At 40.9% G+C, this 26383-nt stretch overlaps 1 protein-coding gene across 1 annotated transcript; it reads right to left on the bottom strand.

The window, feature by feature from the left end:
* On the bottom strand, positions 1-26383 carry tmem115 (transmembrane protein 115). The gene is made up of 2 exons (XM_048547486.2): positions 25199-26383; positions 1-7995 (listed from the first exon to the last, which is right to left on the bottom strand). Exons 1-2 carry the CDS (start codon positions 26050-26052, stop codon positions 7803-7805), a joined length of 1047 nt encoding a protein of 348 aa, XP_048403443.1. The 5' UTR covers positions 26053-26383; the 3' UTR covers positions 1-7802.

The following is a 26383-nucleotide window of genomic DNA, read 5'->3' as shown; positions in this document are numbered from 1 at the left end:
GTGTTCATCCAGCTTCACACTTTGTTATCTTGGATTCTCCAGCATCTGCAGTTCCCATTATTTCTGAAACAACCTTTTCCCAGGATACTGCCTGGACTGGAGGACAGGCCTTATGAGGAAAGGTTGAGGGAGCTGGGCTTTTTTCATTGGAGCGCTTAAGGATGAGCGATGACTTAGAGGTTTACAAGATGATGAGAGGCATAGATAGAATGGTTAGTCATAGACTTTTCTCAGAGCGGAAATGACATTATGAGGGGGCATAATTTTAAAGGTGATTGGAGGAAGGTATAGGGAAAATGTCAGAGGTAGGTTCTTCACAGAGAGTGGTGGACGTGTGGAACGTGCTCTTTGCAGTGGTAGTAGAGTCAGATACTTCAGAGACTTTTAGGCGACTCTTGGATAGGCACATGGAGGATAGTAAAATGTAAGGTATGCAAGGTAGACTGATCTTAGTAGGACAAGAGGTCGCACAACATCATGGGCCGAAGGGCCTATACTGTTCTACGTTCCACGCAGTCACCCGAGATGGAATCCAACTTGGATTCCCGGCGCTGTGAGGCAGCAGTGCTAACCACTGAAACACCATGCTGCTTATGACAATGTCGTAACATACACTAACTCTTGTAAACATAAACAGTATGTAACATAAATAGAGTGGAACCTGTTTAAGCAATTATTTTCAGTTGGCTTAATAATAAATCTTAGCAAAAGTAAAATTGAGGTGGTGAGGATAACTTATCTAGGACACATCATAGGATTTGGGAAAGTGTTGCCAATAGCAGTGAAACAAAATGCTCTATTCAAATTCTCCGTTCCTAAAACTAATCAGGAAATCACGAGATTTAAGGAGTTGTGTGGATTTTATTGTAAATTTGTGCCTAAATTTAATAGAACAGCTGGCACTTTAACAGATTTAATTAAAAGAGACCATGACAATATGGTCAACAAAATTCCAAGTGCTTCTTTTTCCCTTAGAAGTTGAAGCTATTTTAGTAAAGGAACTATGTTGGCCACCGTGACTTCATTGAATCAAAGAATCCCTACAGTGTGGAAGCAGGCCCTTTGGCCCATCGAGTTCGCACAGACCCCACAAAGCCCATCCCGTTCCGTACCAGCCCCCTATTCTATCCCTGTAACCCTGCATTTCCCATGGCTAATCCACCCAGCCTGCACATCCCTGACACTATGGGCAATTTAGCATGGTCAATCCACCTAACCTGCATATCTTTGGACTGTGGGAGGAAACCCACACAGGCACTGTACATGCAAACTTCACAGTCACCCAACGCCACAAATCAAACCTGTGTCCTTGGTACTGTGAGACAATAGTGCTAACCATTCAGCCGGCATGCTGCCTCCTACAGTCAAGTAACCTCTCTATACACTGAAGACTGGAATTTTCCCAGATGACCACCTTTGATATCTTGTGGTATTTGCCTCCTGTACCGGGACATATTACGAAGGCATGTTTCGTGCAGTTTGTAGCCAGCTATCCTCCTGTCTCGAGCCTATCAAGTAATTAAGTGGTGGAGGATAGACAAGCATTGTTATCTAAAAGAACTGTAGATATCCAATGTGGTATATTACATTGTAATCATAATCCCCTGGGTTGCAAATGGATTCAAGTCTGTTCATAAATTAATCTGTCTGCAAAGCGGAATACAATACAGGACAATGTAAAGCAACTGTTCGTAAGTATACATAAAGCCCGTATGTCGGGTCTTTAAAATTGTACTACTATATGGGATCGTATTATTAAGCATGAGCATTCGTAAATCACAGATTCCCTATAATCATTTGAGATTTAGTATGAAAATACAGGTGGTCAGGCAAAATTACGAAGACCTTAGAGGAGTTGGTGCAGCTGTGCTTTGAAAGGTAGAAGAGAAACTTAGTCAGCTGCTGCAAATTGTGGGTGATTAGCTGAGGGTGGAGTCAACATAACATGATCATTAACACTGTCAGAATCATTATAAAGCAATGAGCACATCAATAAGGAAGCTCTACACGTTTTCCACCACTGATCCTTAACTGCATTCATCACAGGAACAAGTCTAGATTCCTGCTGTGAATGAGGCTACCAGTAACCTGACTCCCATTTTGCATAGTCAGCATAATATATGATGGAGTACAGGTGTTATACTGTAACAACTAATTTGAGAAAGTGTGCTGATGTTACTCCCAGGCAATGCTTAATCAAAGCTGCACAGCTGTAGCGCAACATAGCTGAGTCAATACAGGCCAATTGGCGTGCACATGCACTGACCTCCAATTCTGGAAATTACTGGTGTTCAATGGTGGAGTCATGGTCCATTGGGGGATAGGAAGAAGTGTCTGAGAGCTGGAACTTTAGCTCTGCAGTGCAGAGACTAGTACCACCCTTGTCAGCAAGCTTGATTGCAAAGTAAGGTTGGATCTGAAAGCACAGATTACAGTCAGTTCAGAAGAGGATAGGTTTGAATGGGAAAGAGAGTCAAAGAAATGAATTTGATCAATTTATTGTCACGTGTACTCATGTACAAAAGTACAGGAGTACAATGAAAAGTTTATAACGTCACCACATAAGGCTCCATCTCAGGTACAAGTACCTGGGTACGGAATCTTAAGAACAAGGTAGACAAAGAAAACCACGTCAAACATTGCAGTGATTAGAGTAGTGACACCTTCTTAGTTTTAAGTAGAAAATAAAGAAATAAAGCTTTGAGTTCAAACATTACAGTCTTTCTTTAAGTGCCTAGCCATGACAGGACTGCACTTTGAGGAATCACCAGAAGTCCATCCTGGGCTGACAGTCTGCCCTATCAGGCCAGGACGCCACCTCGCTGGGTCTTTGCTGAGTTCAAGGCTGGATGTCTGCAGCCAGGAGAAGGAAAAAAAGCAGCAAGAAAGGAAATGGATGAGCTTAATCTGAAGTGTTCTATTCTGCCACTATCTTACATTACCAACACAACCAGTGAGTGCAGGTAAAAGGCCAAAGGGAGCAAGAGTATTGGAGGCAGTAGGATGGAAAGAGGCCTTTTGTCCAAAGAAATGGACGTGGATACGAAGGAAAAAGTTTTCAAAATCATGTCATGCCTGACATTCATTAAGGTCGGAGCACAGGGGGAATAAAACATTCCTGGTAAACATCTTGTGCACTTTCTCCAAAGTCTCCACATCCCTCCTGTAGTGTGGTGACCAGAACAGCATACAATATTCCATATGTACCTTAATTGAAGTTTGATACAGCTGCAACATGACAACAACTTTTATACTCAGTTCCTTGACCGATGAAGGCAAGCATGTCATACATCTTTATCACCATATTGCCACTATCAGGGAACCATGGACTTGCACCCCAAGATCACATTGCATATTAATGCTCCTAAAAATCCTGCCATTTTCTGTATACTTTCCTCTTGCATCTGACCTCCTAAAATGCATCACCTCAGTCTTGTTGGGATTAACCTCTATCTACTATTTCTCTGCACAACTTTCCAACTGGTCTATATCCATTTGTGTCCTTTCATACCCATCCTCCAATTTGTGTTTCATCAGTAAGTTTGCAAACTTATTGATCAGACCTTTGCATTTTCATTCAAATTATTTACATATATTACAAACAACAGAGGTCCCAGCACTAATCCTTGTGAAACACCACTGGTCGCAGTCAGAAAACCACCCCTCCACAACGATCTCTTCCATCTTTCTATGATAATGCCAGTTCTGTATCCAACTTGCCAATTCATCATGGAAGACATGTGACTTAAGCTTCTGGATCAGCCTACGTTCTCAAAGTACATGTACACAATACCCACTGCCCTACCCTTGATTACTTTTGTTACTTCCTCAAGAAACTTAAAAGTTTGAGAAACAAGACCTCTCCCTGCACAAGCCATTCTGGCTATCCCCATTAAGTCCATTTTTCTCTGAATGTGAGTAAATCCTGTCCCTAAGAATCTTCTCCAATGATTTCCTTACTACTGTCATAAGGCTTACCGGGCTACAATTTCCTGGATTATTTCCACTGCTCTTAAAAAAAGGTACAACATCGGCTATTCTCTAGTCTTCTGGGATCTCATCTGCAGCTGAGGAGGATGTAAAAATGTCTGTCAAGGACCCAGCCATCTCATTTGCCTTCTTCAGTATCCTGGATAGATCTTATCAGGCTCGAGGTACATATCTGCCTTAATAATTTCAAGACACCCAGCACCACCTTCTTAATATTGATATGCCGCAGAATATCAACATGCCCTTCCCTAATCTTATCCACCATCCATGTCCTCCTCCTTGGTGAATACGAATGCAAAGTACTCATTAATGACTTCACCCACTTCATCTAAATTCCCGCATAAATTCCCTCCTTTAGCCTTAAGTGACTTACCCCTGCTCTTGCTACCCTCTTGCTCCTAATTTACATATAAAATGCCTTCTCCTTAATCATACTTGCCAAGCACATTTCACAGTCCCTTCTAGCCCTCCTAATTTCTTGTTTAAATTCTTTTCTCCTTCCCTTATACACAAAGGCCTTGTTTGATTTCAGTTTCTTAAACTGTAAATATGCTTCCGTTTTCTTTAACTACACATTCAATATCTCCTGTCATTCATCTTAAATCCCTGGCACTAAGGGAGTCCCAGTCAATATTGGGGGAAGTTAAAATCACCCATTACCACAACCTTCTTGTTTTTAAATCTTTCCATGATCTGCTTACATATCTGTTCCTCTTTCTTCTGATGGCTATTAGGAGGCTGAAGGTATAACCCCATCAGAGTGATCGTACCTTTCTCATTCCTACATTCTACCCACACAGCATTAATGGATGAGCCCTCCAAGATGTTCTCATTTTGTCACAGTTGTGACATTCTCCTCAAAGAGTAATGCAACTTCCCCCACACCTTTTACACACCTCTCTATTGCACACAAAGAATCTAAACCCTGGAATGTTCTGCTGCGAGTCCTGCCTTTCTCAACAAAGCTTTGGTGATGACTACAACATCATTGTCCCATGTACTAATCCAGGCTCTAAGCTAGATACTAACCTGGTCCTGCTGGTTCTTCCTATTAAACACACTGAACTCAACATTGAGGATATCCTCAATCACTCCACATGCTGACCACCTGCTCTGTTTCTCACCACCCTGGCACAATAGTTTAAATTAGAATGAAATCTCTGAACAGGATAACCTATAAGCACAAACAAAACTGTACTAGATCAAACTTCCATGAATTCAATGTGATGAGCAAGTCATGAAGTATAAATTATATATGACATTTCCTTTTTTGACCTCCTCATTTTGGTGGTCAAACCTACCGAGCCCAAATTATGGCACTGAACAGGGTCTATATAAAATGAAGCTAGTTCAAGACCAACTCCTACAGGGAGATGATGTGCCCCCATCCAGATGGCTGGAAGTGGGTATGACTCTTCATTCTTCTGCTATCTTGAATTCTGAATTGTTTGTTTTTGCTTGTCTTTTTATATTAATTAAAGTAACTTCAGGGGTTTTAAAAATAGATTAATTTTTTAAAAAAATGTCATAAGGTTGTTGACATTGCTGGCAAGACAGGCATTTGTTTCACCACCCTTAGTTGTCCTATGGTTGTGGCAGTGGTCTTTACTTAATGCTATATTATAGCAATTTGAGTGACGTGTGAGTTCGCTTCAGACAACAGTTGTCAACTAGAGGTGTAGAATTGGAGTTACATATGGGTTAGAATACCTTCCTGAAAAAGCATTTGAGAATCAATTGAGGTTTTATCACAATCTGACGTCTTCACAGAATACTTCTATAATACTTCACCGATAAACAACTTTCTTCTGTCAAGTTAAAAACTAATTCAAATTCACAAACTGTCTTGGTGAGATTTGAATTCACTTTTTCTGGATTATTAGTCCTACTACTAACTATTCCCCATGATTGCCAGCACAAGAAAAAAAACAAAAAAATTACCTGGTTGATCAATGCATCTGAAACAAACCCTTTTTTTGGGGTTATGAGAAGTGAACACAAGACTGCAAAGTTTATTGTACTGACCTGCGCAACTATGATACATAGGGAGAATCAAAAAGAAACCTACAATTTAAATGAAGCCCAGTAAAAGAGATTAGTCTGTTGGTAAATGCTATTCTGGCAAGATACACAGCACAGCATTAAGACAATGACACTTTACCCATAGATAATCAAGGTAACATTAAATCACTTAGATGCAACTAATACTTGTGATTTTTTTTAAAAAAATCGTAAAGTATCTTGTATAGTTAAATGCGTTAAAAATGATATCCACTTTATGTCTACCATAATGATTATCAAACTCTGAGACAAAACTGGAAAGGTGTCTGTACAGCAGAAATATGCAAAATGTGGACCACAGTCAGCACTGTCTGACTTCAATCACCCTGGAGAAATTGCTCATTGGAAAGGATAGGAGTTAACTTTACCCACACCTTTAAATGGGACTTTCAAAAAAACACCAAGACAATTGCTGTACTTATTTCTTAACTCATTTCATAGACAGTAACAATGTCCAATTATAGATGGGTTGTGGAAATTTATCCAATTTCTGTTTGCCATTTGAGTCAAACATTTGAACAAGGCTGGGCTTGGGCAGAAACTCTTGATTATTGCAATGTGGTAGCAGCTAAGGACAGAAATATGGAATAGGCCTCCTCTATCTATATATTTCACAAAAGAAAACAAGCCAAGCAGCTTATAAGGAAATCAGTGGTTGTTTGAAGTGAATATTTTCACTAGTCTTCACTGTTCCTTTTACAATTATACAGGATACGAAACACCATATACCCAAATCAGTTAACTCCAAGTACATATGTAGAAATTGCATTTACAGCTTTTACGCAAAGATTCAGGACCAGCACCAGTAATTCGTCAGCCTTTTGAGAAGGCAATCTTCCAAACCTGTCCAATGCTGACCTGGGAGAAGAGGCCTATTTTTGCTTTCTTTCTCTATCAAAATCATCAATCAAATTGAAGCAACTTTTATGGAGTAATTGTACTATTTACACATTTGATGAAAGGAACAAATTAATAAGGGAGCTTGGAGGGAAGTACTAAGGGACATCAAATTACTCAACATGATCGAATTTTGGATTCGGTTCATTCTTACAATCATATGTAATTTGGATTGTTACTAATCTTTTAGACACATGATGGTAGGATGTTAGTGAAAAGGAAAATATTTGCAAAAGGTGAGTTCATTATATATGATTATGTGCTAAATTCAGACACAATAACAAATCTGCAGATATAGAAAACTACTGAAATGGATTCACGAGTGCCAATTTTCAATATCCCACCGATGGTACAGTCTCACAAAGTAAAATAATTCTCTTTTTGGCACTTTATCTGAAAAGGACAACTTGACAGCCAAGATGTATTTTCAGACTGTTCTTTTTGATCTGATTTCAGTGGTAGCATACTTTCCCTTGCTGAGCTTCCTTTACATTTCAGTTATGTTAATTAATTGTTCTATTCAAAAAGGACACTTCAAAAATTGACTGCAAATTAATTAATTTTCTGAACGAACACAAAAACTGCTTCTAATTCATCACCAGTTCAAATGCCTCCTCTAATAATTACAGCCACCACCTTGCGTTAAAGAAACACTAAATCCTGCTGAAGTTGGGCTATGAGCACCACAGTTGCGCAGGCCTTTATAATCTTTTATTTTATGCTGCACTTATTTTCCAAACAAATTGAAGTGCTGCCGTTAAACAGTTTGAAGTACTGATGCATTTTGATGGTACTGCAGCAGTAAAGCCGATTTCACTCCCACTCAATTAGACAATACATCTACTGATGGTCTCTTAAGATCCTGATGAAAGACCTTGGAATGTAATGTGTTCTGCTGCTCCAGAATCATCTCCATCATTTTTGCTCCTCTCTGGAAGTAAAGGTGTATCAGATAAGTCTTCTTTGTCATCTTCATCCATACTAGGCCAAGCTACTTGATCTTCAACACGTTTCAGCCGTTCATTCAAAGCCTTCAATGCCAACTGTCTGAGGGTAAAGAGGAGGAAGTAAAAAAAATTGATAATTCAAAGTGCAAATCAGTTTGAACATTCACCACATACCAAAGAATCGAACATTTAAAATCTAATAAGTACATTTAAATGCTACCGATTTTTATTGTTTAGTGACTACTATATTTTTAGCTGCACTATTAATTATTGACCAACACCTCCCATTAAACTGTTAATAAAATTGGAGTTAAAGCCAATTTTAGGAATGTCTACATAAAAAGCACTTCAGGATATGAGTTGGGAATGGAAAACATATGCCATACAGAAATAAATACTCTGGTGACCCTTACAAAGGTAGAACTACTTGGTAAATCCAGTACCCATTGTAAATGCAGAGCTATTAGTGTGCAAAGTAGCTGGTAACGAGATACATTTTCTGCATTTGATTTCAAAGAAAAGCAGTTTTCAGAAGTCACCTGCTTCTGCCTAATTTTTATTCAATAAAGTCACACTACTCAAATAACATCTTCACATTCATCCATTGCAGGTATGCCCGCACACGTCTACAAATTCACTCCCATTCTATAGTCAGAAGCAAAGAAATAAGAGAAGTTTTAAACTCTCACACCATTTCATACAATGCTGCACTGTCACCAGTTTTCCAAAAATGCAAGTTTTTTTTTGAGGAAAAACAAATACTTATTTCAAATCTGCTTCTGTATTCCAATCTCTCTCTCAGTGATCAGATGATCAGTTTTTCTTCTCTGGCTACAAAAATCCGACACAAAATATGTTTGCGATCAAGACAATCCAATCCCTAGGCAGAAATACCACAATAGTTAATAATTCTGCAACGAGCCTGTAGGAGTTCGAAGATTTGAATGGTAGGAGGCACATGTATCAACTGAGTTTTTACTTTACATCTGCATAGGTCATATCTGACTGCAGGGCTCAACACCATCATCTGGTGACAGAAGTGGAGAAATTTTCATTTCTCAGTACAGCCATCCATCATTTACGAAGTCAGGAAACATTGTTCTAGAATCCTGCAATCAGGTTGTGAGAGGCCAAAAACAACAACAGTTTGAATGCAGGCTACACTATACCACTACAGCAATAATCTGATCCTGGCACAGATCTGTTAGCTCAAAGAGTTGAGCATTCAATCTCAGCAGTGTTTCCTTTGTCTCAACACAGGTTAGGCAGCTCAGTTTCAAAATAGGCTGTAGGTTTATTTCAGAATGCTGCGTTTTTTTTTAATGAAATTAATAACATAAAATGATATGATAGGCTGAGGAGAGAACCACAGGAGACAAAACATGGTGCTTATCATAATATAACAGTTAAAGTTTTAGCTGGGCAAGGGAAGCACCAATGTATCCAAAAGGCATTCACACCTCTTTCAGAACTCATCCAGTCTAGTAATGCTATCTAATTCCATCATATATTGCGATGTGGTTTTTTGGATTTCAGCTTTGGGTGGTGAAAAACTGTCTCAAAGTATTCAGGCTATTGAATACTTTAATACTTGAGATAACAGAGATAACATAACTCAAACTGGCAATATTCCATCATGCTTTTGGCTTCTGTTTTGTTGGAAGATTTTAAAAAAATTTATTTTAGAGTATGTAACTTCTGGTTTATTCTTGTAACCACAACAGTTATGTGGTCAGAATCGTGATCCCCAGAATGGCAGAAGGCTGAGCCATTACTGCTGAAACTTACCTTGTCAGAGATAGTCATTGCCTTGCACGTGTGATGCTTCTTACTAATTATCTACCCAAGTCAGATATTTAGTGCATATTCTGTAGGTTCAAGCTCTACAGGAGGGGAATGGTGATGGAGTGAGCTCATTCTGGTAAGGTTAAAAGAAAATCCTGAGGATTTGGGCACATCATCTAGATGGCATTTCAGTGCAATGGAGACAGTCTTGTCAGGAATGACATCTTTCAGGTGAGACATTAACTGAAATAAGGCTGTGGTTAGGCAGAGTTTGGGACACAACCTGAGGGCTGTCCAGATGACCATAAAGACCACAATGTTTGGAGTTTGTCAATAAACAGAAATATGGTTTTGCCACAGTTGGGTTGTTACTGAAGATTCACTCACAATTGAACAAACTGGCTGCAATGACTAACTGACCCAAGGCATTAAAACATAATAGTAACAAAAGGAGGCGGTATGTAGGTCTTGAGCTGTTGTTTTATTTAATAAGTTCATTGCCGACCCTTGGCCTCATGTTCCTAGATTCTGTCAGAATATTCAGCTCAGCCTTGAATATAGTCATTAATGGGTCACCCAGAGATTTTGGGATAAAGGGCGGCACAGTGGCTAGTACTGCTGCCTCACAGCGCCAGGGACCTAGGTTCAATTCCACCTTCGGGAAACTGTCTGTGTGGAGTTTGCACATTCTCCCCATGTCTATGTGGGCTTCCTTAGGGCGCTCTGGTTTCTTCCCACAGTCCAAAGTCATGCAAGGTAGGTGGATTGGCCATGCTAAATTGCCCATAGTGTCCAGGGATGTTTAGGTTATGTAGGTTAGACATGGGGAAATGCCAAGGTAGGAGAATGAGTCAGGGTGGGATGGTCTTCAGAGAGGCGGTGTGGACTTGAGCTGAATGGCCTGTTTCCGCACTGTAAGGATTCAAAAAAAAATTCTATAAAAAATTCCAAAGATTTATGGCATGCAGTGAAATCTCTCTTCATCTCAATCTGAAATAGCAATTTCCTTATCCTGAGTCTGACTGTTCCAGACATTTCAGTCAGGGTAAAACAATATCTCAATATCTACCTTGTTAAGCTGTTTCAAAATCTTACACTTCAATAAAATTTGCTTATCATCCAAATTCTAGAGAACAGAGCCTCTATAGTCAATATCTCCCCATAAGTCAATCCTGCCATTCCAGCAATCTTCATTGCACCTCTTCTAAAGCAAGTATATCCTTTCTGAAATTCAGACACCGAAATTGTACAAGAAATCCCAGGCATGCTCTCACAAAACCCTCATTTGATTGCGGCAAACTGCTGTATTCTTGCACTCCAACATGTAATGAAGGACAGGAATACCATTTACCTTCCCGAATGAATACGGTACTAATGTTAACTTTTTGTTTCATGTACAAGGACAAGGAGAGCATTTTGGAAATAGTGATCACAACTCCTTAGGTTTTAACATAGCAATGAATAAGGATAAGTCAGGACATTACAGGAAGCTATTACATTAGAGGAGGGGAAATTACGTCACTACTAGGAAGGAGGTAGGAAGTGTTAATTAGAAGGAGCCATTCTCGGACAAGTCCACATTCGACAAGTGGAAGTTGTTTAAAGACCTACTGATCAGAGGTCAGGACTGGAATGTTCCAGCATGACGGAAAGACAAGGAAGGTGAGGTAAGGGACTCTTGGGTAATTGTGCGCACGCGCATGGGTGTGTGTGCATGTCCGTGTGTGGCAGGGGGGTGCATTTAGTCAAAAGGGAGAAAGAAGCATGGAACCTAAATTCAGATAGTGTCTGAGAAGAATATAAAGATAGCAAGAAAAGACACAAGGAAGGAATTAGGACAGCAAGAAGGGGCATGAAATTACCTTGGCAAGTCGGGTTAAAGAGAATCCCAAAGCATTCTATACATACATTAAAAAGAAGAGGATAACTACGGAGAAGGAAGGACCACACAAGGATAAAGGACACAACATGTGCTTAGAGGTACAAGATGTGAGCGAGATCCTAAATGAATACTTTGCATCTGTATTAAACCAGGATATACTAACCCAGGATAGTGAGGTCAATGTGGAGCATGTTGATATGCTAGGGAAATTTGAGATCAAAAAAGAAATGATGTGGAGTCCCTTGAAGAGCAATAACGTGGATAAGTCCCCAGGCTGATGGTATTTACCCCAGGTTATTGAGAGGCAAAACAGGAGATTACTGATGCCTTGACCAAAGATCTTTGTATCCTCACCAGCTCCTGGAGAGGTCCTGGAGGACTAGCTAGTAGCTCACGTTGTTCCTCTGTTCAAGAAGGGAAATAGGGATAATTCAGGAAATTATAGACTGGTGAGTCTCACAACGATTGTTGGGAAGCTACCGGAGAGAACTCCTCAGGACTGGATTTACACGTATTTGGAAAAGCATGGCCCAATTAGGGACAATCAGCATGCCTTGGTGCATAGCAGGTCACGTCTTACTAACTTGATTAATTTTTTCGGGAAAGTGATGGAAGTAATTACTTAGGGTACAGCAGTGGATATTGTCCACGTGGATTTTAGTTACGATGTGGAGGTTTCGTGTTAGACTGGGTTGGACAAGATCACAAATTGCATGACACCAGAGGATTTATAATCCAACAGGTTTATTTGAAAACAAGCTTCATCAAGTGAAGTGAGAAAGAAGCACACAGAACACAGAATTTATAAGATGGGTCATACAACTGATGAGAATGTATTAAACAAACCTAAGATGCTGTTAAATCTTTAAGCAGTTAGGTTATAATTGATTAAAATGTTCCCAAATTCCTTTGTAAGTCACTGTCCTCAGAGAACTAGAGGTTTTAGCAGTGTAAAGAAGTGGTGACATTCTAGGTCAGACAATGCATGTTAAGTAAGAGGCCTTGCTCAGAATCTGTCTGTGATTTGGTTTGGAGTCAGACTGATTTTATTTCTACAGTAGGAATTTATAAAACACCACATTGACTGACTGTCTATAAAGTGTGTGCTATTTAAACAAAATAGAATGTATCTGCAAATATAAATTCACCTGCTTTGTGTGTATGAGAAAGTGTGTGTGTGGTGGGGGGGGGGTGTGGAAGATTATAGTTAGACTTTTGAAAAGGTCCCTCATGGTAAGCTCTTTTAGAAGATTAAGATGCGTGCGATCCACATGACTTGACCACTTGGATTCGGAATTGTCCATGTTTCAGGGTGGGACAGTCCTGATGAAGGCTTCTGACCCAGAATGTCGACTACGCTGCTTCTTCGATGCTGTCTGACCTACTGTGTTCCTCCAGCGCCACACTATGTATCAGCATCCTGGTAAACCTCTTCTGCATCCTCTCCAAAACCTCCGCATCCTTTCTGTAATTTGGTAACCAGAATTGAATACAATACTCTAAGTGTGGTCTAATCAAAGCCTTTATGAAGCTGCAAGATGACAGCCTCACTCTTGTACTCAATTACCCAACCAATAAAGGCAAGAATGCCATATGCCTTATTTTACACCCTATTCCTCCAGTTCCACACTGTATCAATTCTAACTTCCAGCATCTATAGTTCTTGCTATCTCCTTTACCAGGATGCTGCCTGGATTAGAGGGTACAAGCTACAAGGATAGGCTAGAAAAACTCAGATTGTTTTCTCTAAAGTGGCAGAGGCTGAGGGGAGACTTGATAGAAGTCTATAAAATTATAAGATAGGTTTGATAATCAGAAATTTTTTTTCCCAGAATTTAAAAGTCTAATACTGGGGGGCATGCACTTAAGATGAGAGGGGAAAGTTTAGAGGAGAAATGAGGGGCAAGTTTTTTTTTAAAAAAACACAGTAGAAGTCGTCTGGAACACACTGCCAGATGTAGTGGTAGAGGCAGATAGGAGTAGAAACTTTTAAGGGAGTTTTAGATAAACTCGCAAATATTCAGAAAAATGGATCACGGGCAGGGTGAAGGGATTAATTTAATTTGGCGTCATGTTTGACATAACATCATGGGCCAAAGGGCCTGTTTCTGTGCTGTTCTGTTCTACATTCTAACAAAAATATTGTGAATATTCCTATTCTTCCTCGTTGCCCACTTAATTAAACTGTCTATATTAACAGACTGTCCTCCTCACAGCTTACTTTCCAACCTAGCTTTGCATCATCAACAAGCTATATACAATACTCAGTCAATTCATCAAATTATTAAACACAGATTGCAAATGTTATTCCTATTCCAAGCAAGTTGAAATGCAAAGGTAGACACTACTACTTTTCTCGCTAATTGTTAGGTTTATTAACAGAATGCTGCACATCTACTTCTTACTAAGTCTAGGTCCCAGCAGGTACTGAGTACTTCATTACACAACATCCTTCATTTTTGTCTCTTAACAACATAATTCATCATTGGTGGTCTCTCTTCCACACTCAGCATGAGTCTATAGGTGGCTGTACTGACTGATATGGCCAACATAGGCTCTGTTACACTTGGGGCAGGTGGTGGTCACGGGAAGGGATGGGTGGGATATTGAAGTGGCAGTGTGCTCCTTTCCCTATTTTTGCCTGGCATCCATCTTTTCCCAATGGCAAGTCTCGGGGTACTTGACACCTTCCCGGATACTACTCTCTTACCTTGACAGTCTTGGGCCAGTGATTCCCAAGTGTCTGTGGGAATGCCGTACTTTGCCAATGAGGCCTTGAGGGTATCACTGAAGTGCTTGCTCTGACCAGCAGGGCCTTGCCTGCCATTTTAAAACTGGGAATAGAGCACCTGCTTGGAGAGTCTTGCGTTAGTCATGCAGACGATGTGCCCAGTCTATTGTAGCTGATCAAAGATGAACAAGTGCCTTGATGATGGGGATGTTGGCTTGTTCAAGGATACTGGCGTTAGTGCATCTATCTTCCCAGTGGATTTGCAGGGTCTTAACAACATAATTTACATACTACTAAAGAATAAATAGCTGAGCTCTCATTGCTGATCCTTGTGCTGGTCCACAGTTAACAGACTGATAACCTGAAAATCACCCATTCATTCCAATTCTTTCTTTTCTTTGAACCAATCTGTTATTTGTGTTAATACACTATCCTCAATCTGATATACCTTGTGCAACCATCTGCTGTATGATGAAATTTTATGACGTACTATGATTCTCTGGGGCAGGAAATGATGAGATTCCATTCTAGTTTGCCCTGACAATCTTGATGATTTCCAGGTGTCAGCTTAAGCGAGAGCGCTGCCACTAAACAAGAAATAAAAAGTTGTCTGACTCCAAAGATGAAGCAGATAATCTAGACTCACACTGCACTGCAGAACAGAACAGTTAAACACTGCACAAAGGTGGTGCTATCTTTTAGATAAGACATCAAATTGAAGCCCTGTCTGCCCTGACAAGTGAACATAAAAGATTCCCTGACACTACTTAAAGAGGAGTTCTGCCCGATACCTGGGTCAATTTTAAATATTTAATGAACTCAGAGGGAATCTGCAGTACATATTTCCTACAATACAAATTACCATTCTTCTGAAAGTGAAGGGCTTTGGTTCATGCTGAGGTTATTGAGGATTCTACATAAATGCAGGCCTTTCTTTCAAGACACACACTTATTACCAAGAAGCACTGGTGCAAGCTAAATAAATTACATGAGAACGATGATTCACTTATATACAAAGCAGTTATTCTACAGCTGAGATGTATTACACTGTCGTCAAAACTCTTTGGAACCTCCAAGTGTATTTCACAGAATTGTGAAAATAATATTTTTTAACCAGATCAATAGAGTACAATTATAATCAGCTCATAATACAAACATGCATCTGTTGTATTGAACCATTTCCTGCAAGGAACCGAATTATAGGCATGAATGTATTTCACAAAAATACAAGGAATTATTGGACTAGCAAGCCCAAAAGCGAAACCCAAGTCTTAAAATTCAGTTCAGTTTCATTTTAACCCTTTTATACAATCACAGTCCATATGCTTGAAAAAAAAAAGCTGCTAGAATCTTCCCCCAAACAAACTCCATACAAAAGTTTATAGTGACTGTCTATAAAGCAGTGGGAGAGAAGCCAATCTACTTTGAATACAGTGATTTGTTCAAACATAAGAATGTCTGGCAGTAATTCAAGTTCAGAAAGGGACACAGGAATATTTAAACAGTTACCTACAACAATCTGCTTTTCTTTCAAGAGCTAATTTCAAGGATTTTTGAAACATAAACATATATCATATTAGTGCTAGTCATTCTCTTGCTTTCCATTTACATAAATATGATTATTAAACTAAATAAGATCCAATGTTTTGATGCTCTATTAGGTTTTGAAGATGGGAGAGATCCTGAGCAGTCATGAATAATCCAGTGAGTTAAATAATCAATGGAATGGTTATTCTAGCCAGTAACGTGCCTCTCCTAAAGGATATTCTAAAAATAATTTAAAATGTTTAATTAGATTCCAGCCTGTAACTCATTCACATGTAATCAATATTCCACAAATTAACCTGGCCTTGAATATTTTTTGTTCTCCTATCATCCTTTCTAATCACCATTACAGATGCTGTATCCAAGCAATTTCAGTTTTCTACGTGAAGTAACTGTGGTAGGTCCTAACAAAGTCATAGCTATTTGCCCAAGAATTCTGTACACCAGAACCAGGGTTCTCTTGTAGCCAAGCTGGCCCAGTACAATGATAATATTGGCATCTACCGTACATATAGGGTAAAATCAGAACAACCTGGTCTTTTTGCTTCATCTGTTACAGCAGTGCCTTTTTACTAATAATCTGCTGGAATGATTTTCCACCAGCCTTTCTGAGAGTCACATGGTTCCAGAGGAGGTTTAAAAATAATTGCCTGCAACATACATTGAGCCAAATACAGCAGCGAATGACTAGAAAAACTGAGGTCATTGAGTTCATGGGGAAAATCTTCACGGTTGGACTCATACCTTACACATGAGAAGATGGTTGTGGATGTTACAGGTCAATAATTATTGCTCACAAGCTCCTGTGAACAATGCCTATGCTAAGCCACTTTCATCAGCTTCAGTGAGCTTCCTCCATCTTTAAACTTCCATCACTTACAATCAGTTCCACTCCATTCACAATTTCACAAACACCGAAGCAAGTCTTGCAGTTGGATTTCTGTTTAAATAGTCCCTGGTTTGGGCTACTTATGGAGCATTCAAGTACATGTCAGACAATCTCCACCTCTACTTAGGCAAAGCCCAAACACCTCAACTCCATCAACAATTTCCCCCCTTAGTGAATTGGTCTATCCTCATCAACAGCTACATAAGAAATATGAATGGTAGAGGATAACCGCCTGGCAGCACAAATAATTGGCCCTGCTGCCTCACAGCACAAGGGGCCTAGGTTTGATAGAAGCGTTGGATGACAGTGTGGAGTTGCAAATTCTGTCCCTGTCTGCATGGGTTTCCACCAGGTGCTCTGGTTTCATCCCACAGTCCAAAAGGGATTGGTCATGCTAAATTGCCCATAGTGTCTAGGGATGTGCAGGCTGGGTGGGTTAGCCAAGGCAAATTCTGGGTTATGAGGACTGGTGAAGGTGGAGAGTCCCGTTTGGGGCAGTCTTTGGAGAGTCAGTGTAGACTTGACGGCCTGAGTGGCCTCTATCTGCACTGCAGGGTTTCTGTGAATGTGGGTGTTTCTTCACACTTCAAGATCTCACCACCTAAAAGGCACAACATGAGGGAATAATCATTTTCTGAAGGCAGAATAACTGGCTTGATTCACATCCCTGCCACTGAACTCAAATTCTACAACTTGTGCACAGTGCCTATGGGAGATCTATCTGCAGGAGGCAATGCAACAATTTATGCCAATTTTGACATTTATCACCAAAAACAGGAAAAAAAACCTAACATCAATATCATTTCCAAGTTCCAGGCCACATGATGCATCACCCTAATTCATTAAATCTGTTTTCCTTACTAATGTAATAAAACCTTGCAATTCCTACCCAAGACCATTCCCACTATCAGGTATCCTTTATATAAATGTCTACACTGGAGAACAGTAAATTTCTCGAGCCTGTAGCTCATTCCTATTGTATTTTAGGTTAGATTAAATTCCCTACAGTGTGGAAACAGGCCCTTCGGCCCAACAAGTCCACACTGCCCCTTGAAGCATCCCACCCAGACCCATCCCACTATACCCCACACACCACTGAACACTACAGGCAATTTAGTATGGCCGATCCACCTAGCCAGCACATCTTTGGACTGTGGGAGGAAACCGGAGCACCTGGAGGAAGCCATGCAGACACAAGGAGAATGTGCAAACTCCACACAGACAGTCACCCGAGGCTGGAATCGAACCCAGTCCCTGATGCTGTGAGGCTGCAGTGCTAATCACTGAGCCACCGTGCCGCCCTATTTTTCATGGTGAGAAAGAAAGAACGTTCTTAAACTTTAATAAACGTAGTTACTTCTGCACTTGTAGGGCCCAGAGCTGCTCTCAGTGCTCACAGATACAATCCAACACTGTCCTCTTTTGATGTCTGAAGATTAAGGCTCCAGAAGAGGTACAGGAATAGTCCCAGACTGATGCCTTGTCACAGGTGTCTTATCAGGAGAGACACGAATAGCTACAACCAAACTGTATGTTTTGGAAATACATAAGCTTACAGAGCAGCTGTTCGAAGTCATCTACAATTTAAATGAACAGGGTAATGAAAATGTTGTAATGGTCAAGGCAGCAGGATGAATTAGAGAATGGTTACAGTACAGGAGAAGGTTGTTCAGCCCATCATTTCAATGCTGACACTATGAGGGAACAGTTCCCCTGGTGCCAATCCCCTGCTGTGTCCCCAAAGCCCAGCATTTTTTTAAAAATCAGATAGTATCCAATTTCATCTTGAAAGCCTCAACTGAAGTTGCTTCCAGCACACTCACTAGGCATTGCATCTGAGGTGCTAATCACTGACTTTGTCAAAAGGGTTTTTCCTGTATTTCCTCTGCTTCTTTCACCAATCACTTTAAACCTTAACTTTGTTTATCGATCTTTCCATCAATAGGAACAGTTAATCCCTATCGACTCTATTCAGACCCCTCATTACTTTGAATATCTTATTCAAATCTCTTCTCCAAAGAAAACAGTTCCAACTTCTCCAATCTTTTTAGAGTAACTGAAGTTTCTCATCCTTGGAACACAGTGATCCAGTTGAGATTGAACCAGTGTTTTATACAAGCGAAAACAGAACTTCCTTGTCTTTGTACTGTATGCCTCCATTGATAAAGCCCAGGAAGTGTCTATTTTATTAACCATGCTCTCAACCTGTCCTGTCACATTCAATTATTTATGTACATATACACCAAGTTCTTTCAGTTCCTAAACCCCCATTAGCATTGTACCTGGTATTTTATATCACATTTGCATTCTACCTACCACTTCTCTGCAATTAATTTCATCTGGCAGTCGTGTGACTATCCACAAACTGTCTGGCTCCTTGGAATTCTACATTGCTCTCCATGGTTCCTATGTATTTCCAAATTTTGTATCATCTGCAAGTTTCTAAACTATTCCCTGTACGTAAGAGCCTAGGTCATTAACAGAGATCAGGAACAACAGGAGCCCTAACACTGACTCCTGAGGAATCCACTATAAACCTTCTTGCTGTTTGAAAAGCATTCACTAATCACTACTTTCTGTTTCCTGCCAATCAGCCAATTCTATGCCCACTTTGATGCTGTTCCTTTTATTCTAAGAGCTCCAATTTTGCTCACAGGTCCATGTGCAACTATCAAATGCCTTCTGTGCACATACATCATGACAACAGCATTACTCTCATTAACCCCTTGTCACCTCATCAAAAAATACAAATGAATTAGTTAAACATGATTTGCCCTTAGTAAATCATGCTTTTCTTAATCAGCAGGAATTTGCCTAAGTGATTATTAATTCTCCCCAAATTACCATTTCTAGATCATTTCCCAACACTGGCATTAAACTGACTAACCTATGGTTATTGGGCACATCTTTAGACCTTTTTTCTTGAACAAATGTGTAACATTTCCAATTTGCCAGTTCTCTGGCACCACTTTCAAGTTAAAGAAAGGCTGGAAAATTATGGCCAGTGTCTCCACACTTTCTATGCGGTTCCATCAGTATTTCTGGATACATTCCACCTAGTCCTGGTACCTTATCACCTTTAAGTACAGAAAGCCTACCTAATAGCTGTCCCGTAGTAAACAACTAGAAGTCTTAAACACTTCAGTGTCTCAATTACCTCCTCTTTCACCATGACCTGCTCAGCACCTTCTCCCTCAGTAAAGACAATGCAAAGTATTTGTTTGATACCTCAGTTATGCCCCTTCCTCCCTCTCTGGTTCTTAAGCTGCCTACTCCTCCCCTAACCACCCCTTTTATTGTGCCTGTACGTGCCTATAGAAAAATTAAAGGTTCTCTTTTATGTTAGTTGCCATCACTATAAACCTCTAATATGCTTCCAGAGACTTCAGTCTACCCATCTTCAATCATCTGTACTCTAGACATCCACTTATCTAGCCTTAATACCTCCTCACCCTGGATTATAACAGACAGAACCAGCCTCCGCTATTCAGCTTGCCTACTTCTAAATAAGATTATTGTAGGTACAACCTATTCAGCAGAGATTTGAGCACATAATCTAGTAGAATATTTCAGTGTGGTGTTAGGAATTGAAACTTCGTGGTTATGTTTCTGGACCAGTAATCCAGAGCCAGAACATTACCTGATAAAGTCACGAAAAATTCTGCCTAACATCCCATCTTTAGCTTTATAATGTCATTGAAGAAGCACCTGAAGATGGGTGGACCCAAGACATTGCTCCCAGGAACTCCTCTATCGATATCCTGGATTTGGGAGGTTTGGCCCTCAACAACCACAACCATCTCACTCTGCTCAGTGAGATCACTCCATCTTTGTCCATCAATTCACACTGATCCCAGTTTTGCTTAGGCTCCTTGCTGTTACACTTTGTTAAATACAGCCTTGATGTCAAAAGCAGTGATTCCTATGTCATCTGTGGAATTCAGGTCTTTTTTCAGTGTTTGGGAAAGAGATTTGGAACTGGGTAATTTTGATTGAACCCAAACTGAGCAATGTTCCAGAATTATCTTGAGAGAAAAATCCAGATGCTTTGATAGCCAAGTTCCTCAACAACTTTACAGCAAAGTGAGAGTGCAGATAATAAGGTGCATAAGAACTAAAACATGGGAATAGTCCGTTCAACTTAATAAGACTGTTTAACCAACAATCTGTCTTGGATCTCCCACACAGATGCCATGGTCAAGTAGGCAAAACAATGCCTCTTTTTCCTCAGACAGCTGAAAAATTTCAGCATGTCCATAAGGATCCTCACTAACTTTTACAGATGCATCAAAGGAAACATTCTATCCTGGTACGACAACTGATCTGCCCAGAATGGTAAGAAACTAAGAAAGTTACATGCACAGCCCAGATCATCACAGAAGCCAATCTCCCATCCATGGGCTCCATTTATACTTCTTATTAGAAAGGCTGCCAACATGAACAAAGATGCCTCCCACCCCAGTAATACTAACTTCCAACCTTTTCCGTTAGGCAAAGCATACAGCAGCTTGAAAAAACTCACCAACAGGTTCAAGAAGTTTCTTCTCTGTTTTAGTTAGACTGCTGAATGGACCTCTCTAACTTCAAATAATGCTGATCTTGCTTTGTGTACTTCCTGTGCAACTGTAACCTTGTATGCCTCACTCTGTCTAAACGCCCTTTTGATCTGTATGTTCTTGTTTGCTATGATCTGCCTGTACTGCTCACAAAACATTTCATAGTACTTAGGTACCTGTGACTACAATAAATTAAAACAAATCACACAACTGGTGTCCTAGCTCCACATTTCCTTTCTATTCCATTTTCCTTCAGATAGCTTTCTAAGCTGTTCTTAAATACTGTATTGACCTCTCCTTCTGCTACAATGGTAGTAAATTCCACAAGTCTTTGTAAAATAATTTCTCCAGCTCTTTGGCCTAAATCGCTTGCATATCATTCTACATTCCCTCCTTCATTCCAGACCTTTTAATTAGAGGAAAGTCAATTTCTTTCTGTTCTACCAAACACTGTAATTTAAATAACTTTTTAAAAATCAGTGTGTAACCTCCCACCTTCTGTGGAAAAAGTCAGTTTTGTAAGTTTTTTTTTTAAAATTTACTCACATGAAGCAGCATCCTGGTCATTTTTTTCATTCATGAGATATGGCTGTTGCAGACTGGCTTAGTTTATTGCCCAGAGGGCAGTTAACAGTCCGGAATCACAAATAGGCCAGACCAGACCAGACAAGGACTGCAATTTTCCTTTTCTACAGAGCATTAGTGCTGCATTTTCAGTATTACTCCCATAGTAAGCAACTCAAAAATGGCACTCTGTACTCCAATTGTGAGCTTACTAAGGCTTGATACAGATCACATCTTAATTTTTGTATTCCGTACCTCTTTTTTCTTTGTCAGCCTCATAGACTTTAGGTTCCACATTTAATGTCTGGCGAATTGTAGCTCCCCTAAATACTGCTGCACTTAGACAGGCAGTAACTCCCTGTCATTAAAACTATATTAAAAAGTGAATTGTACCTTCACCTTTAGCTGATCAATCAATAAACTTTCAACTACCCAACAACTTGTACTAACATAGCACCTTTGATGCTGTAAACCATTTCCAGGCACTACATAGGAGAGCTGTAAAGCAAAATGACATTGAGCCACACAAGGAGATACTGGACCAGATGACCAAATGCTTGATCAAGTTGGTAGATTTTAAGGTGCATTTTAAAAGGAGAAAGAGAGTTTGTGAGATTTAGCATGGGAATTTCAGAGCTTAGAGCCTAGGCAACTGAAGGCACAATCACCAGTTGTACAACTATAAAACTGAGGGACGCTTGAACACAAGAATACAAGATTTTACAAAAGAAAAGTAAGCTATTCTGCCCCCAGGTCTGCTCCACAATTTCATACGATTATGCTGACGTTATGTCAGCCTTAACTCCACTTTCCTGTCTGCTCTCCTTAACCCTTTAGCCCATTACTAATACAAAAATTATCTCCTCCTTAAATTTACTCAATGTCCCAGCATTCACCACATTATGGGTAGTGAATTCCACAGATTCACAAACATTTGAGAGAAGTAATTGCTAATAATCTCCAATTTAAATCTGCTACCCCTTATTCTAAAACTATGACCTGTCATTCTAGATTGCCCCACAAGAGAGAAATAGATAAGCATAGATATCTCAGAAGGATGACCTATAAAGGTTTATAAAATCATGAGGGGTATAGATAGGGTTAATGGTAGATGTCTTTTCCCCAGGATGGAGGTTTCATGACTGGGGGGCATACCTTTACAGGTAGAGGACAGAGATTTAAAAATTACATGAGGAACAAATTTTTTATAGAGGGTGGTTCGCATTTGGAGAAAGTGGTGGATGTGGGCACAATTACAACCTTTAAAAGACATTTGGATAAATGCGTGAATACAAAAGCTTTGGAGAGATACCGGCCAGAAGCAGGCAGGTGGAACTAGTTTAGTTTGGGATCATATTTGGCATGGATGAGTTGAACTGAAGGTTCTGTTTCCGTGCTATATGACACGATGTGAAAGAAATTGAGGAATTTAAAAACAAGGGTGAGAATTTTAAAATGAAGACACTGGGAGCCAACGTAGGTCAGTGAGCACATGGAAGAACTTGGGACAGTTAAGGGTACAATTAGCTGAGGTTTAAATTATCTCAAATTTGTGGAGGGTATAATCTGAGAAGCTGGTTTGCATTGGAAGAGTCGACTCTAGAGACAACAAAGACTGACGAGATGAGACAGGAAAAGTTAGGAAATGCTATGGAGGTGGAAATAGGGAACATTGGTGGTGTAATGTTGAGGTCACAAGCTCATCTTGAGGTCAAATATGATACTGAGGCTATGAACTATCCAATTCAGCCAGGAAAATGGAGGGAGTCAATACTGAGGGAACACTGTAGGGTCTGAAGACAACAGCTTTGACGTTCCCAATATTTAGTTGGAGAAGTATTTGACAAGCAGACTGACAATTTTGAAGAGATATAGCTGGACACTGTCTGAGTACAAATGTGTCAAAACAGATCTTGTATTTTCAGATATAACAAGGTGTAGAGCTGGATGAACACAAGGCCAAGCAGCATCAGAGGAGCAGGAAAGCTGACATTTCAGGAAGGGTCCAGACCCGAAACATCAGCTTTGCTGCTTGGCCCGCTGTGTTCATCCAGCTCTACACTTGCTATCTCAGATTTTACAGCATCAGCAGTTCCTACTATTTCTGAATTGATTTTAATTCCCTTGTATTTTCAGATCATGTAACCATTTGCTAGCGTGTAGATGGCAAATAGCAGTAAGGGGCACATGAACTACTGCTGCATATCCCATCTACCATGGTCATACTTGTCAAGCATAATCTCTCTCAAAATCTCACTGTTTCAATTTTTTAAATTCATTTACGGGATGAGTATGTCACTGGCTAGGCAGCATTTATCACCCATCCCTAATTGCCCACAGGAAGTTCAGAGTCAACCACATTGCTGTGAGTCTGGAGTCACATGTAGGCCAGACCAGGCATAAATAGCAGTTTCCTTCCCTAAAGGACATTAGTGAACTAGATGGGTTTTCCAACAATTGCAAATGGATTCCTGGCCATCATTAGATTCTGAATTCCAGACATTTATTGAATTCAAATTTCACCATCTGCCGGGGCAGGATTCTAACCCAGGTCCCCAAAACATTACGTGGGTCTCTAGATTAAAAGTCCAGCAATAATACCACTTGGCCATTGCCTCCCCAGTTTCTCTTTGACTGGATTGTTAATAAATTGATCTTTTAAATTTCTACCATTTGTTTCATTAATTAGCTTCAGTTAGTATTTCAGAGTCCTTGTATGTACCTTTTCAACACACGGCACTTCATGCCCCATGAGCTGAACAATGTTCCCCAATATTTTTAAAAATGTTTCTTGCAGTATCACACATCCCATGTTCAACAAATCAAACAGTTACCATTTCTCTCATTTTTTCTGTTGTCCCATCCAATTCTGGCCAATATTGACAGACACCTGTGTATTTCTTGATAGGATCACTAACTGAACTGGTCAATGATCTTTTCTTTTATTAAAGACACAACATCATCAATTGTAATGCTACTGCTGTCATCCTGGGTAAGATTAATTTGCAGAATTCAAGGTTAGATGCTTGGTACGTAAGACTCAACTAGTTACTATGAGCGCTCCTGATGCATAGCTGTTTTTCACCATCCATTCACCACATACCATGCATCAAGGTACTGGAGTGTCATGTGTATTACTCAATTCCAGCTTTCTGACAAAATCACACGGGTTGGTCATTTGGTAAGCTTTACGGATACAATGCACTTCCCTGCTCTGTAACAATTCTTTGATTAAGTTTCTATCCAGCCAGATTGTGCGAGAATTGCACAATCAACAAATGTTGAAGGTCCTAAAACCTCTTGAGATCATATTAGAGAATGGAAATGGAAAAAATTTGTTGCTTTAAGTACCTTCTGCGTTCGGCATCCTGTGGGTCAGTACCAGGCAGGCTTATTGTAATGGATGATGGTGCCCCAACATCGTATCGTTTGACTGTCTTCTTACATATTCTAATCTTCACCAGCACACTGTAGATCACATTGGCCACCACAGAGACAAGAGGCTGCAGGATCTCAGGGAAGAAGGTAGCAAACGCGAAATGGTCAGACATGTCCCCTCGGCCACGGCTGTGTTTTTGGTAGAATCGAAGGTAGACCCAGCTAGAGAGGACTCCATACCCGTAAGATGCTAGCAGTGGGCTGCTGAGAACCATGGTGAACCGCAGTAACCCAAGAACCACCAACACCACCATGGGGACATCCTTCATCCGCAGCTGTGGCACCTTGATGACCACCGTGTCACCCATGGTCTGTTTCAGAGCCACCAACACCCCACCAGCGAAACCCCCCATGCCATGGATGCGCACGGTGAATAAGTAGTCCAGGTTGAAAGTGGCCACGTAGGTGAGGAGGTAGGAGAAGGCCCCGAAGAGGCCCACCGCCACATTGAGGACAGTGAAGAAGATGAGCAGCTCCAGGGCCCCCCAGAGGGGTTCAAGCAGCGCCCCCGCCAGCAGCACGGCCCCCAAAGCCAGCGCCACATCCCAGATATGCTTCTCCACCACGGCGTGAGTCAGCAGCGTCCAGAGCCAGCAGTTGGGTGGGAATAGGTATCCCGGGGTGACCGCCAGGCCATGCGCCGTGTCAGTCAGGAACGAGAGGCCATACAAGGCCAGCAGGGAGCCGCACAAGGCTTTCACCACCACACTGCTGCTGCCCGCCGCCGCCACCAGCTGCTGCCGGGCCGCCGCCACGAAGCGGCTCATGGCGGGGCCCAGGAGCCGGCGGGGCCGCACTAACCACCCCGGTCCGCCCAGCCCCACCAGGCCTGTCTTGTCAACGCCTGCTGCCTCTCCTCTTTCCGTCTTCAGCGGTCCTGAGGCCAACGCCGGGACCGTGTCTAAACCTCAGTCCAGCGGCCTCCGCACGGCAAACGCTCTCTGCCCCGCCCGTTGCCCCGAATTGACATCATCATCGGGCGTCCGATGCATCGCAGTGACAGCCTCATCCGGAACCGCTACACCGCCCTGAAATCATCATCATCGGGCGCCCTATGCCCCGCACTAATGTTCCGCTCGGGCGTTCGATGCCCCGCGC

The sequence above is a fragment of the Stegostoma tigrinum genome, chromosome 11 (genome assembly GCF_030684315.1).
Source record: "Stegostoma tigrinum isolate sSteTig4 chromosome 11, sSteTig4.hap1, whole genome shotgun sequence".
NCBI classification, from domain to species: Eukaryota; Metazoa; Chordata; class Chondrichthyes; order Orectolobiformes; family Stegostomatidae; genus Stegostoma; species Stegostoma tigrinum.
Note: the sequence above shows the minus strand (reverse complement) of the source record. Positions and strands in the feature narration are given on the sequence as shown.